The following is a 14,370-nucleotide window of genomic DNA, read 5'->3' on the forward strand; positions in this document are numbered from 1 at the left end:
TGTGCCTGGTAAGAGGCACAAAGGCACTCTGAAACTTGCCCCGACTACTGCCGTTTTAGCTCAGGGGACGCTTGTAGTACATAGCTACAGCTTCTCTGTGTTACCTGCACTGATTCGGGTCGGGGTTTTTTCTATCGAAAGTACTCGCGTAGCTATAGCGATCAAGATTAACGTAAAAATTGGCCGGAATTCTCCTTTAACTAGCATTTTAGTTAGCAATAATTAGCCTGTGCCTATGTTATCTCCTTACATATACCTACGCTCTCCGTCTCTGCAAGATTCGGAATGATTGAGATTTCTCTTGGCACAGCTACCAGAAGACTTACAACTTTCAGGCACGTTGCTCACGGCACATTTACGTCGTTTCTCTCAGTTGGAGGCTGCGCAGTTACGCTCAGCCATCACCGGAAAAGTGCTTCTCATGGCCTTCACTGGTCTCCGTCCAGAGCAACGGGATCTGTTGGTCCATTGGGAGAAGCTTACCCCCTTGAGGTCGTTACGCTACTTGTGCGTGTAACGTAAAAAAACGTTATCATGCCCCGCCTCCCTTTAGCCCTAACATCTGTTACCGTGGCAACAGACAACAAACATTTCCACATTTTGAACGGATGTCGCGAAGCTGTCAAGTTTATTAGTAAGCTAGAGACATTTAGATATTATTAGTCTTTGGAGCTTGTTAACAATAGACTAGAAACGCTAGCGTTTAGATAGCTAAAACGTTAATTCATTCTCATTTGCTTTGGACACCAATAACCGAGGACCATGGTAAGAAGCTAACGTTAACGTTATTAGGGTTAAAATAAGTAGCAATGCCACTCTTCATAATTTGTATGCTATAATGTTAGTTGCTAAATCCTAGTTTTCAAAGGACTCTCAATTTAGGAGACCTCTGTAATTCAATGGGAACGGAGCTATGTATTCACACATAATATGGTAACGTTAATGTTACTCCCTGTAGAGACTGGGATCCAGCTCCACGAGTTCAAGGAGCAGCTCGGACACCCGCCGGTACCGCATGCGAGCCCCAACCTCTCAGGTAGATGAAACCCTGTTTGGGAGCCAAAAACCGGTGAGTGAGGCGCGTTACATGTTGTAACCGACCTTAGACAATGAAACTGCTAGCTAGCTACGTATTTCACATTTCTAATGACATCACTAGCTAATTTTCCTGGCCTCATAGCATCAGTTTATGGCTATGGTGTAACTGTTAGCTATGTATTGCACGGGTGGTACAGGAGAATCATATAACTCATCTTCCTCTACTGTTGTACATGCTAACGTTACTTCACCATGATCCCTGTCACCAACAGGAACAAACTCCTCAAAATCACACACAGCGCCTCTAAAATCATTGGTCTCCCAACTAGCAACCTCCCACCCCTTTACTGACACTGCCATCACACGCAAGGCACTCAACATAGCACACGACCCCATCCGCCCCCTGAACTCATACTTCACTCTACCCCCATCCGGCTGCAAATACAGACTTCTGATCCGTCAAAAAGAACGCTACAGCAAGAATTTCATGCCCTGTGCTGTTACTGTCCTCAGCAAACTGAAACAATAATACTCAATGTTCTATCTATCTATCTATCTATATTTGAGTTGTTGCTAACAAACTCTGTCCAGATATCATCACAGTTAGACAAACGTGGAAACTCAGCCTCCAAGGCCAAGAATCCGTCCCAAAAGAACCAAGGAGAGACTGTTGTTCAAATCGTCACCAAGGACCTCATTCGCAATCTCAGGTAGGCTACACTCATTGATAACCTCCAAAAATGGCCTGTCAGTTTGCCTGTGGTTATGAAAAGCACAATGCACATTTTAGATGGAAATTTAAGTAGCTAAATTGAATTTCCAAATAATTTAAAAGCGGGTGCTATGCTAAGCAAGTAATGAATACTAACTTTATAATCAAACCCTATAATTCAGAGCTATTGTATATCATATGTACAGATTCAAATAAATAAATGTCACAATATTGTAAAGGTGCTTACATTTCAGTGATTATGCAGTACTGAAACACACAAAGCACATATAACAAACCACCACTTGTCATTATGCCAGGATTCCATTTAAGGATCCTTCAGGAGAGTCCATTATTCTACCATCAGCTGAGTTTGAGCGGATCGCCTCAACGTCCCGGGTTGTCACCAAGGAGGAGAGGGAGGCCCTGAGGGAGGCTTATCACAGAAAGAAAGAAGAGGAAATTGTAGGAAACGTGAAAAACTTCAACCAAAATGATCCATTAACTTGGAGATTTACAATAAGACAATACTCCCTTAACTCTTTTTCAAATATACCTCTCATCCAGAAAGCTGCAGAGGAAAGGAAGCGTCAAATCTATGAGGCAGACTTGTCCCGTAAGGAGAACCAGGCACTGACGGAGCTGGAGCGTGAGGCCCGGGACCGTGCTCAGCGCTTAGTGGAGCGGGCCAACGCCTTAAGGATGGAGCAAGAGGATGAGATCAAAAAGCTCAACAACGTAGGAAGCAGCTGTAGACATGTTGACCACGGAAGTTTAAAAATGTGCCTGAAAGTGAACCCGTCAAAGACGGGCAGTACTGCTGATTTTTTGTATTTCTGTGTGTGTGTGTGTGTGTGTGTGTGTTATCCCCTCAGCTGATTATGGGTGCTCAGTGTCAAGCCACTCGTGACACCCAGATCCAGGAGAAGAAACAGATCCAGGCAGAGTTGTCAGAGGAGGAGAGGCGTCTGGATGCCATGATGGAAGTGGAGCGCCGCAAGGCCTTGGAGACTGTGGAGCAGATTGATGAGCTGCGCAAACAGCAGAGGATCGGGTAACACACAAAATCATTTATCAATTGATTTGCACATAAATAAAGTTGTAAAAAGAATAAATTCTTATACTACACTGTAGAGATTTAAAAAAAACACATCCTTCTAAAGAGATCCATTTTCTAACCAGTCAAGGCAAAGGGCTTTAGTGTAGTTATCACGTGTGCGATGTGCCCTTGTTATATTCCAGGGGAATGCAAAAAATCTACGACCAGATCCGGCAACATTTGGAGGAGAAGCAAGTGCAAGAAGTGATGAAAGAGCTGGAGAGACAGCAGATACGAGAGAACCAAGAGAAAATGAACCTGGAAGACCTGAAGGTGCAGACACAGACCATGCAGAGAAAACAGTGAACACAAGCACTAGAAATGAACATTTACAGAGTCACATACAGGGGGCTAGGCAACCACATGTACAGTACACTTGCATTGGAGTTTGTTTCTTCTCTGATTGGTTGTCTTCTTCCAGGCCCTAGAGAAGAAGAGGGATGAGCAGCAGCGTCTGCTGGAAGAGATCAAGTGTATCAACAGGGAGACTTTGCGGGCCAAGGAGCAGCGGAGAGAGGAGGAGAAGCTGGCTGACATGAGAGATTTGGAATACATACGAAAGAAAATGGTCAGAAAATACAATTAGACAAACAGCAACGAGAGACAGTTTATACCCATAAAGTTCAGTTACATAACTGACTCAACATATCTTTGATTTATTCTATCATTAAGATATTATTTTTCTTCATGACCTCCGCAGGAGCGAGAGGCAGAATATGAAGCAGAGCAGAGACGAATCAAGAAAGAGAAGGAGTTGGAGATTGCCAGGCTGAGGGCCCGTCAAGAAAAAGAAAAAGACTACAAGGCAGAGCAGGTCAGGAATAAAACTACCAGCTGACCACCACCATGAAGGTGGTACCTGCTGAATTTAATATAACTTTAATAACTGTTAATATCACTTTTTAAAGGCACTACAGTACCTTCCGTAGAAATTCATGGAAGTTTTGTGTGTCTGTGCATTTGAAAGGATGAGCTCCGTGCCCGGAGGAACCAAGAAATCGCAGACAGAGAATGGAGGAGAAAACAGAAAGAGCTTGGTGAAAAGAAAGCGAAGGAGGAAGTGATGCTGAGGGCGGCTCGCTTGGAGCAGGTTCACGGCAAAGAGCACTTCCTGTCGATTGAGGCAGGCCGGGAGAAGGCGGAGTTTGAGAGACTGCTGAAGTAAGAAAGTTGATTCTAATTATTTTTTTTTTTACATCAAATCGCGTTACCTTAAGATTCTGAGTAAAAGTAGAATACAACTTACAACCTAGTGTAGGTACTACAAATGCAAGTTCAAGTACACATGCACCTAGAATTAAGGCTTTAATATTTGTTTCCATTTCTTCATACTCATTTTACACATTCAGCTGTACCATTTTATTAAAATTAGTTTTCACCGCCACTTTTACCTTTCTCCACACAGGGTGCAACAGGAAGCAATCATCAAACAGAAGGAGGAGGAGGAGAGGCAGCGTCAGAAAGCACACCGTCACGCAGAGGTAATCCGAAATCAGGTGAAGGAGCGTGAACTCTCAGCCGTAGCTAAGCGCAGAGAGATCTTCAAGGAGGCCGATCGGTTGATCGAGGATGCCCGGCAGAGGCGTGTGCGCCTCGATGAGATCAAAGAGAAGAAGCTGAAGGAGCTCAAGTAAGTACAGGCGGGTTAATGGGCCTCTCTTGTGGCTGATATTTTTGACAGGACTGTCTTTAACTAAATAAATCTGACGTGTTTGTCAATGTGCAGGGCTACAGGGCTCTCTGAACAGTACTGCAATGAAGTGGAAAGGAAGGCCCGGGCCTGTGCACTCTAATTCACTCACAACTGGATTCAAATGGTGCGAAGGCATCACATATTCTGTCGTCTCATTTAAGCAGAAAGAACACGTTTCAAGTACTAATGTAATTTGAACATATATAAGAATGTACCAATAAAGGTTTCTACTGCACTTTAATTGCTTTTGACCATTGGTATGTACTGTACACATTTTAGTAGTTGGTGTTTTAGGATGGCTTCTTTTTGAGGCATTACTACTTCCTCTCACACAGACTGACTCCACAGGAGACTGGGTACAATTTTTAGTTTTTATTTAGGCTAGTATTTCCCTTTCAGTTGAGTCATATTCTTCCACTTATCAATGACAGATCACCTTTATTATTAATATGCATGACAACAGAAAGGAATTCAACTTATGTTAGGGTTAGGATGACACTTTACACACAGCTTAAAGCATGTAGGGAAGTTAAGTACATCAAGGTAAATACAGGCTCTTATTTCAGACAATTCTTGACAAAGAATTGGATGTACTGAGACCTAATTTCTTCATCATACCCATCTAAACACACAACCTACAGGAGTGTTCATGGATCTAACCAAGCTGTCAGAACACCAAAGTTTCCACCAGCCTGTCTTCTTCTGCCTCCTTGTTTGTTCTTGCTGCTAAGCATTAAAAGGAGGAGGAAACAGGACAGGAGTGGGTGGAGGACAGATGGGTGGGGTATCCATCTAAAAGTTTTCAATTCTTCATGTTCACATCCGTACACGCAAAAAAAGTAATGGTGACCGAGGGAAACACTACAACACCTGGCATACTCGGACCTCAGCACAAGGAGGGTTTCGAGTAAATACACACACACACACACACACACACACACACACACACACACACACACACACACACACACAGTACTGTTAAGGGGTAAGGGCCCTGGGGTTTGGTAGCAGTGGTCCCGTCCTTGCACATACACAGATACAGTCTCACACAAGCACTGTACACGGCACAAGAGGTCACCTAAATACATGGAGCCAATGAAGGAGAGCTAACATCTAAGAGGGTGGATTGGATAGCCCAGTACAGGCTGAGAGGGGGTTAAAATTCTTATTAAGACCATCAGGTCACTCACACACACACACACACACACACACACACACACACACACACACACACACACACACACACACACACACACACACACACACACACACACACACACACACACACACACACACACACACACACACCCTCATCCACACAGTGACATACGTCTGTATGCATTTAAAACTCCATAAAGCTACACGCCTGTGCAGAATATACTATCATTACTTAGTGTTGCTAGCTATAGCCATTTAAATGGCAATATATGTTCAAATATTATATGTAACCTTTTTTCCTCAGAATATACAACGATGAAATGCATTATACAGACAAACGAGACAATGTAAGCTGTTCACATGTTCAGTACATCAAAAGTAAGAGCTTCTCTACGTTAATTTCTTCACGAGTGCAAAATCCAATGCTCCTCCACCTACTTCAAAGGTTCGTTGCTGAGCTTTAGCAAGTCCACTTCTGCAAAAACCATAAACCAATAAAAAAAACAAAAAAACAACAACCTGACAATAACAAACACAAAAAAAATATTCTAAATAAGTAGTCATAAATATGGAATGTGAAAAAAACAAACGTGGTCCAATTTCTTTCCAAACAATACAAATAAAAGTCCTTCAATGCAGTTAAATGTTTTTTCTTGTAACGGGACAACATAATAAAAAAGTAGTACTCAAAACGAGAGTGGGCTGTTGCTTGCTTGTGGCCCCTGTTGTGAGTAGAAGACCATGGGAAGCTGGTGAGGAACACAAAGAGAGAAGGACAGATGAAGGGAAGGTTTTGGGTCAAGTGGTGGTGGTGGTGGTTGTTCACATGCTATAACCGAAGCTGGGCTGTGGGGGCTGGCCGTAGCCTGGTGCTGCTGTGTAACCGTAGCCATAGGGCTGCTGAGGAGGCACGGCCACGTTGGGCCCTGCTGTGAGCATGAGCTGGGGTGTGCCTGCAACAGAAACAGTAGTGAAGACCATGGCTGTAGTCATATTGTTCAAAAAATGTTTCCTTAACAGCAACACAATTATCATCTATGAGTGATCCTTTTTAAAAAAAAAATTTTTTTTACCGTAAACAATGGGTTGAGACTCCGTAGCTTGCTCCTCCTGTTTCCTCAGGGACTCTGAGGCTTCGAGTTTGTCCACCTGTGGAAAACACAACAGTGGCGGTGTCAGACTTCAGTTGCACTGTGGCCGACGGGGCTCTTGAAGAGCAAGGGCTGTGTGGCCGAGTTTGTAAAAACTGACCTCTGGGTTATTTCACTGGCTGACGGATGGGACCATTCCTGACTGGCGAAGACGAATATAGTCCAGATTTAAATAAAAACAGGCTGCTAATGGGTTGGGAGGCCCTCTATAAGAGCAAAAGGAGTAACTACAACTAGAGAGCTACTGGCAACTATCAGGCTTGGCTACAGCACTATCGGATAGAAATCCACTTTTGTGGAAAGTATTAGGGGGGGAAGACAAAGACAAACAGCTACTGGGCAATAATGGTCCCACCATCCAGCCACCCAAATCATCTACTCTAACATGTTGGAGTATGTAGAGAACCGACCCCTCACCAGTACAAATAGACTTACTAAGACCAACATTTCTGTTTTTCACCTGTTAGCTCGTGTCCATCTCTCTCTGCACATTTTTTTGTGTTAGGCTGCATTCACGTACAGTCAGGCGGTCGTAAGGTGTTCTGGCGAAAACGCAACTCTTCCCAATCATTTTGAATGGGGCTAGTGCGTTTAGGCTGCGGCGGCCGCAGGAGGGAGCTGGAAAAAACGCAGTGGCCTGCGGTGAAAAGTTGAGACAGATTCAACTTTTGGAGAAACGCAGCCCGTCATCCTGGAGGGGCCAATCATGTAACCGGCGGCCAGACTTGGCAGTCCGTTTTGAGGCGGTGTGAGAGTCCCGTACAGTAAACATCACTGTCTCTACCGTCCGTTTTCTTTTTCGCATTGAAATAAAGCTGCCTTCAAGTGCATTTGGAAATGTCGAGATCTATAAACGATCTGACGGACAACAATAAGTGTGAAATATAAAGTCTACTTGTGCTACACTGGATGGGACAAATAACACAATATGACATCACACAAATGGGCCATTTAAGTGACACTCCCACTGCCGCACAACCCTGTGGCGAAACCCTGTGGTTTGAACGCATCCTTAAAGTTGGTGGACAGAGGACACAACTTGATTAGCCTTTGGTAGCCATCAGGATTTGGCATTTCTGTCAGTAATACTTATAATACATTTTAAAGCTATGAGCCTAATAGAGGTTACGACTTGATTCTGAAAGACTTAGCTCTGAAGATGCCTTGGTACTAATAAAATAGTTAAGGAAAACTTGAGGCTGAAACATGCTTCATGTGCCTGTGTGTATGCTACCTTGTCTGTAGACTTGTGTGTGCCATCCACAAACATTAATGAGCACTCAAAGAAATGCTTTGAACTCTTTTATAACCTTTTATAGTCTATGTTTGGGTTATAGGAATAAACACAAACTGATATCAAGTGTATTTATTTGAAAATGCACTGAATTACACACATTTACCAAGTATCTACAGTATAGTGTTAATGATTAATGTTAAATATAGGGCTGCATCTAACAATTATGTTATTAATGAATGGATAATTCCTATGGTCTAAAGAATGTCATAAAATAGTGAGAAAAAATAAATAAATCACAATTTCCTATAGTTCGAGGTGATGTCATCAAAAGACTTGTTTTGTCCGACCAACAGTCCAAAACCTAAATATATTCAATTTATTATCACATAAGAAAAATAACATGATCAATTATTTAACAAAACAGCATTTGATTTATGTATTTATATAATTAGTTGACTAATTGTTTTGCAGTGGAAACTATCAAAAACTTAAATACTTGCAGAATAAACATTTGTTGTCCCATTTGCCCATTCTATGATTACCAATTGCCACTATTTGGAAAGAAATAATCACCAACAATTTATGGAGTACTCTCGGTGTGTTAGCAAGTTTAAAAATGTTAAGCGGCATGCTCCCGGGCCATACACATGGCCCAATTAAGTCATTGCCTGCGTACAAACGGCTACAAGAAGCATGTAGCAGCATTGACAATCAACTTGCTAAAACTGCCTGGTTTCTCTTTGGTGCTTTAGTATTTGCTAAGCAGCTCAGATGCAGACAATGATGGGGGGGGAGAAGAGCTAAAAACAATTCAAAGAGTTAAGCAGCCAGCAAAAAGCTTCAGATATTACCCTCAGTTATGACAGTGTGCAGCTTAAATACTAAAGAATTCAGTTAAGGACAATGCAACAGGATAGCTTTCCTCTTACAGTGGTTTTGGGTTCAGTTCTCTACATACTATCTGGTTTATTACGATTACAGTCAGTCAATCTAGTTAAGCAGGCTGTTTTGAGGAAAGACAGGCTCTTGTTTCGTTTCAGAAGAGAAGGGTTGACAGACATGCTGAAGCGGCAGTTGAGTTATTTTCTTCTTGAAGAGTGCATGACAGAGAAAGACAGAGAAGCAGAAAGTGGAGGGAGTGTGAAAGAGGGTGGAGGGGATGGATCTGTACAGCCAGTTCAAGGTTTCCAGAAGCAGGCACAGCCAACAACGATGTCTCCTAGCCTGGCCTGAGTGCTGCTGATGCTACCAATGAAGGGGGGTAATGCATGCTTGTCGCTCTACATGTACACATTTGTTACCCCCAAAGAACACACCCAAACAGCTTATTTGCTCTCATAAACTCAAGCTGTTTGTTGCTTAAAGAGACCACACTTTACAGTAGCAAAGAATACTCAAGAGACCTATACTGTAGAAAAATACCCCTCTCAAATACCTGTCCTAATGTTTATGGTTTTTATTGTCTGTGTTCTTTTATGGCATTGAGATGAATTCAGTACAAACATGGAGAAAAATAATAGAAAGGCTCTGTAAGAATAGTCACTTAAAATGAAAATAATGGCACTCACTGGCTCTTTTATTACTGAAATTAGGTCTGACACTTAGCTGCGCTCTATGCTACTACACCACCTTCCAAATACAGTTATAAATATGCACTCACCTCTCTCAACATAAAGATGTAATCAAGAATTATTAAAGTGATATGTCTTAAAAATCCCTTAATGTCTAGAAAAACATACTATTCCTGAAAGGGTCCTGAACCAAGTCAGTATGATGGAGAGCAGCAGACGGCAGCTGAGTGGTGTTACAAGACAGATCAAAATTAGCATTAATCTACAAGTCTGGTGAGAAAAGGACCTGACCACAGCAGGTGAGTTTGCTATCCAGAGTGGCGCTCTTCACCCATGCCTAAGGAGAGCTGATGGGCATGCAGGCTTAAGTAGATGGCTCAGTGTGTTTGAGGAGAAAGGCTGTGATGGGGCACAGACAATTATCACTGGAGCTGGCTGTTCCCCCTCGGCTCTGCGGGGCTTTATAGCATCTTTCAGCTCATTGTTTCGGTGTTCTGGCCCGTAACTTATCGTTTTTGTTTACACTCATTGCTCTCATATTGTCGTTGGCAGCTGTTTTCAGCGAACAAGCTCTAGTTCGCCATGCCGACTTAAAATGTCTGGGTTGTGTTTACTGTGTCTTTCCTGCTGACAAAAAAACTGTTGCAGGTTTGAGGTGAGGCTTGGAACAAGAACAATTAGCAATGGTCTCATCAGCAAAACGTCAGTGTTTAACTGCTGTTAGCAAAGTACAAGTATATTGTGTTTGTAACTAATCCTGCAAATTAGAAGTATATAAATATAGATCCTGCTTTAGTTAGGATCAAAGCTAATGGTTACTGTATTGACATGCCTGACCAAGTCTGGCGACCTGACAGCAAAATGTCACCACTTTAACAAAAACAAATGTTTACAGTGATCTCTGTTACATTTCTCAATAGGTGAATATTATCAGCACTTATTAATAATTAGATGTAATGTCAAGTAAGGAATAGAATTGTCACATCTTAAACCGGTCTAATTAAATAATGGTTTGATCCAGAGCCATCACTGACGACAGCAAACCTAGCAAAGGGACCCTGAGGGATGGGTGTGAAGAGCCCCGCTCTGGAGTCTCGTGGGTTGGTAGGTGGTCTAGTGGAGATCTGTTTACAATCAGAAGCAGCGGAGTGACATGGGGGGAGAGGGGTCATGCGGTTTCTGCTAATTTCACTCCTCCAAACTACAGACTACAGGGTACGGGAGAGGGGTCAAAAAGAATGATTAGAAAATGGATTCGACTTTCACCTTTTCCTTTATCGCATCAACCTGGAAAGGAAATTCAGAGAGGCAACTTAAAGAGGAAAAAAAACAAATGGAAGTCTCCCAAAATAGAAATTGAGAGAGAGAGAGAGAGAAGAGCAAACACAGGGCTGGTCACTTAAAGAAAACACAAAAATCCTAAGACACAGATGCGGATAATAACACCACTTTTGATACAAATGCAGACTTGAGATCTCGCCGATACTGTGAATTTCCCCTCGTTGCTTACAACATTGTAACAAACAATAAAATACATGTGGGCCTACAGTAAGTTTGAACACAAATAGTACTATGTAGAGAGTGTTTAACATATAATGCAAATACTTAGGAAAATTATTTATTGTCACTATACAAATGTTTCCTTGTTTTTATCCATTTCAAGTAACCAACTGGTGGGGTTTTCCACAACAAGCACCAAAAATAAGTCAGCCACGAGAAAACTCACTAAAATATGTTTGTGTAGTTAACAGCTTATATGACAAACTGAAGTATTTTTGATTCAGTAAAATCCACCAAGTTGGCATTTCAAGTTAGGCAAATAAATGCAATAGTATTTTTATTTATTTATTTATTTATTTTTACAAATGATTCACTCGGGTCCGCTGTCTGTTATGAAAGCAATAGGTGGGTCATTTTGTATGCCATGTAACAGAGACAAATGGCAGGACGAGCAACACAGCAGTTATGAATCGCCTCTGGAACACATTTGTATGGAAAAGTAGCTTGAATGGATGGAAGCCAAAATGAAAAGGAGAACAACAGTGATGACACATAACTGATAGAAGCATAGAAAGATGAGCATGAATGGAGTAAAGAATAGGCAGTACTGGGGGAGGTTTATCTTCGATACGGTCTGGGGAAAACTGTGCGACACTGCCTATAGTTGAATAGTATTTGCAAACATTTTATTTTTTAGAAGCTGCTGGTGCTTTTTGAGGTGTCAGTTGGGTTGAAACCGATCCGGGAAAAAGTATTTAAAGATTCAATTGAATATTTTGTTTCTTTTCGTGGTACACCCATCTGAACAGGTCTGACATTTCCTCAAGACATGTGGGTCTCACAGATAGGCACAGGTTTGCAAATACTAGTTCACAAATACTAGTTCACAAGTATTAGCAACACCTGACAGCAGGAGAAAAAACCCATAGTCAATATCCTGCCCATCTACCTTGCTATTACCTTCGTTCACTGTAGTTACCTTAGAATTGCAAAAGGTATCTATAGATTGATGCAATATACTTTTCTCTCTTAAGAAACCTTCTCACAAAGCCATCTAACTTGTCCTGATACACCACACACACTGGTTACCTCTGGCCAACCCACCTTAGAGAGATACTCCCTCATGACCTGGATGAAGTATGGCATGGAGAAGTCCATGATGTTGTGTCGCCAGGCGGTCTCCAGCACCACGTCGGGCCGCAGCAGGTCGTAGCAGGTGAATAGGCAGGCTGCAAAACATTCCTTCTTGTCCTCATTCAGGAACCAAGCCAGGAGCTCCTCTGCAAGCTCGATGTCTTTGGACTCTGATGCGTACTGCATGGCATCCTGCAGAGCAGAAAACACAATTACAGTTCAATAAATTGACTTGGGGCAAGTGACCACATCTGCCATTTTACATTTCAGCAGTTGGTTTCAAGGTTGAAATGTAATGCTGTGATTTAGACTACTTGGAAGAACTGCAGTATATAGGGAGAGTTATTGTTATTTGTTTTAGTAGCCATCCACCTTGTAGAGCTTGTCCTTCTTGCAGAGCTCCACACTCTGTTTCCAGCGGTTGTTGCCCTTGAAAAGGTAGGCTGCGATCCTCCTAAACTCAATCAACTCATGCTTCTCCAGGCCCTGGGCCAGTGTGATGTTGTCAAAGTTGTCATAGGCATCGATGGAAGCACGCAACGCCTAGATAAATGAGAGAGGAGATAATAAGATACAACTGAAAATCCATTTTGTTCTCACTTCAACCAACATAAAACATCTAAAACACAGATTATCATACTAGTCCTTATGATACACAGTATCAAAATATCATACCGCATAGTCTTCCTCAATGATGAAGAGGTTGTTGAGTGCCTCATTTACTGACTTGTTGTTATGATTCTGGACAGACCTTAGGTAAGGTTTAACCAGAGGCAGCTGTTTCACCTAAACAAAGAATCAGAAAAATAAATCATCAATGTCCATTTTCATGTGATCTCTTATTTAAAAATTATTTTTGTAGGTCACCATCACATATCATTCTCTACCAAAAACCTACCTAAACTACTTCAATCGGGAACAGTCACTCATAACTTTGTTTTGATCCACAACAGCATTATTTTTTTTTTTATATATATATTTTGTGAATGCATACAACCTAACACTTTTGAGAATTGTTTACAGAAAGCAACAACGGCTCAGGACCTTGCTGAAGAAGTTGACAGCGCGCGAGTGGTCCAGTCTTGGAGAGAGGACGATGAGCAGGTCGTTCAGCAACAATGGTTTGAACTCCAGATAAAACTGGACGGCCTTGTAGTACAACTCCACATTGGCCACCTAAGATGAAAAAAACACACATATACTCAAATTGAAAATACACAAATAATTTCTACCACAGTACCAAGCTCAGTATTGTGCTTTGGCACTGTTGTTAATAGTATAACTTGTTACCAGAATGAATACTAGCATCACTAATCAAGTACATGTTTTTTTTTTTACCTTGGTGACAATGTCCTTGAACTGGCCCTCCTTCCAGGCATTAGATGGGTGGTTCATCATAGTGATGATGGCGTTGTCGTACTCCTCGTACTTGTCGTAGAGGAACACCAGCTCCCCCCAGAGGTGGGCCTGCTCTGCTGCCCTGAGAACCTGATATAAACACCCAGGTTACTTCATGAACTTATATTTAAATTGGTAAACAGATCAGGAACTAGAGAGAGGCTAGTAAAACTGGATCATATCAGTTACCATAAAGTCTAACTAAAACTGTTAATAGGGATGGAACAAATCCAAACCGTTTGGGCCACTAGTCACGATTCGGGGCATGTATGTATTGTTTGGTTCATGTTAGCCTCACAGATTTCAATCAAAAGGCTTGTGAAATCCCGTTCTATAGCTGGATTTAAGTAACTTTACTTGAGAAATTACATCCCCATTAAATCCCGTTCTATAATATCCGCCAACATTTCATCAAGTGTTCTTTTGAAAACAGTGTGCAGTGTGTATTTGGGTTATGTTGCTTTTAATGCGTTTTTAATAACAAGTCTGCACTTTCATTCAAAGTGGAAAAATTTATATTTCCATTAAGAACTGACGTGTCATAGGCCACTGTTTAAAAAAGTGCTAGTGCTGGTTGAGTTTATGCTTCTCTTTATGTTGATGGGCTTAGTCTATAATCTGGCCATTTCTATATAAAATAACAAAGCGGAAGGAGGAAAACCTATTCTTTTAATAAAGATTG

The 14,370-nt window shown here is 41.8% G+C and overlaps 2 protein-coding genes across 3 annotated transcripts in view; one reads left to right on the forward strand and one right to left on the reverse strand.

Annotated features, from left to right (window-relative positions):
• Positions 1 to 469: 469 nt before the first annotated feature.
• cfap45 (cilia and flagella associated protein 45) lies at positions 470 to 4,780 on the forward strand. Its single transcript, XM_078246550.1, has 12 exons — positions 470 to 765; positions 959 to 1,069; positions 1,630 to 1,748; positions 2,068 to 2,212; positions 2,315 to 2,485; positions 2,623 to 2,801; positions 2,990 to 3,119; positions 3,268 to 3,414; positions 3,547 to 3,660; positions 3,814 to 4,007; positions 4,252 to 4,476; positions 4,573 to 4,780. Exons 1-12 carry the CDS (start codon positions 763 to 765, stop codon positions 4,637 to 4,639), a joined length of 1,605 nt encoding a protein of 534 aa, XP_078102676.1. The 5' UTR covers positions 470 to 762; the 3' UTR covers positions 4,640 to 4,780.
• Positions 4,781 to 4,896: 116 nt separating this feature from the next.
• The window catches only part of LOC144515568 (clathrin heavy chain 1-like), a 29,866-nt gene continuing 20,392 nt past the window's right edge, over positions 4,897 to 14,370 (reverse strand). Inside the window, exons 26-33 of one of the 2 annotated variants that reach the window (XM_078246548.1) lie at positions 13,629 to 13,778; positions 13,335 to 13,466; positions 12,966 to 13,076; positions 12,663 to 12,833; positions 12,261 to 12,482; positions 10,923 to 10,943; positions 6,771 to 6,846; positions 4,897 to 6,650 (exon numbers count right to left, since the gene is read on the reverse strand). In XM_078246548.1, coding sequence (XP_078102674.1) covers positions 6,520 to 6,650; positions 6,771 to 6,846; positions 10,923 to 10,943; positions 12,261 to 12,482; positions 12,663 to 12,833; positions 12,966 to 13,076; positions 13,335 to 13,466; positions 13,629 to 13,778 — 1,014 coding nt within the window. In that variant the 3' untranslated portion in view covers positions 4,897 to 6,519. The remainder of the gene's footprint in view (positions 6,651 to 6,770; positions 6,847 to 10,922; positions 10,944 to 12,260; positions 12,483 to 12,662; positions 12,834 to 12,965; positions 13,077 to 13,334; positions 13,467 to 13,628; positions 13,779 to 14,370) is intronic. The other variant, XM_078246549.1, reaches the window with a different exon arrangement.

This window comes from Sander vitreus, chromosome 3 (assembly GCF_031162955.1).
Source record: "Sander vitreus isolate 19-12246 chromosome 3, sanVit1, whole genome shotgun sequence".
NCBI lineage: Eukaryota > Metazoa > Chordata > Actinopteri > Perciformes > Percidae > Sander > Sander vitreus.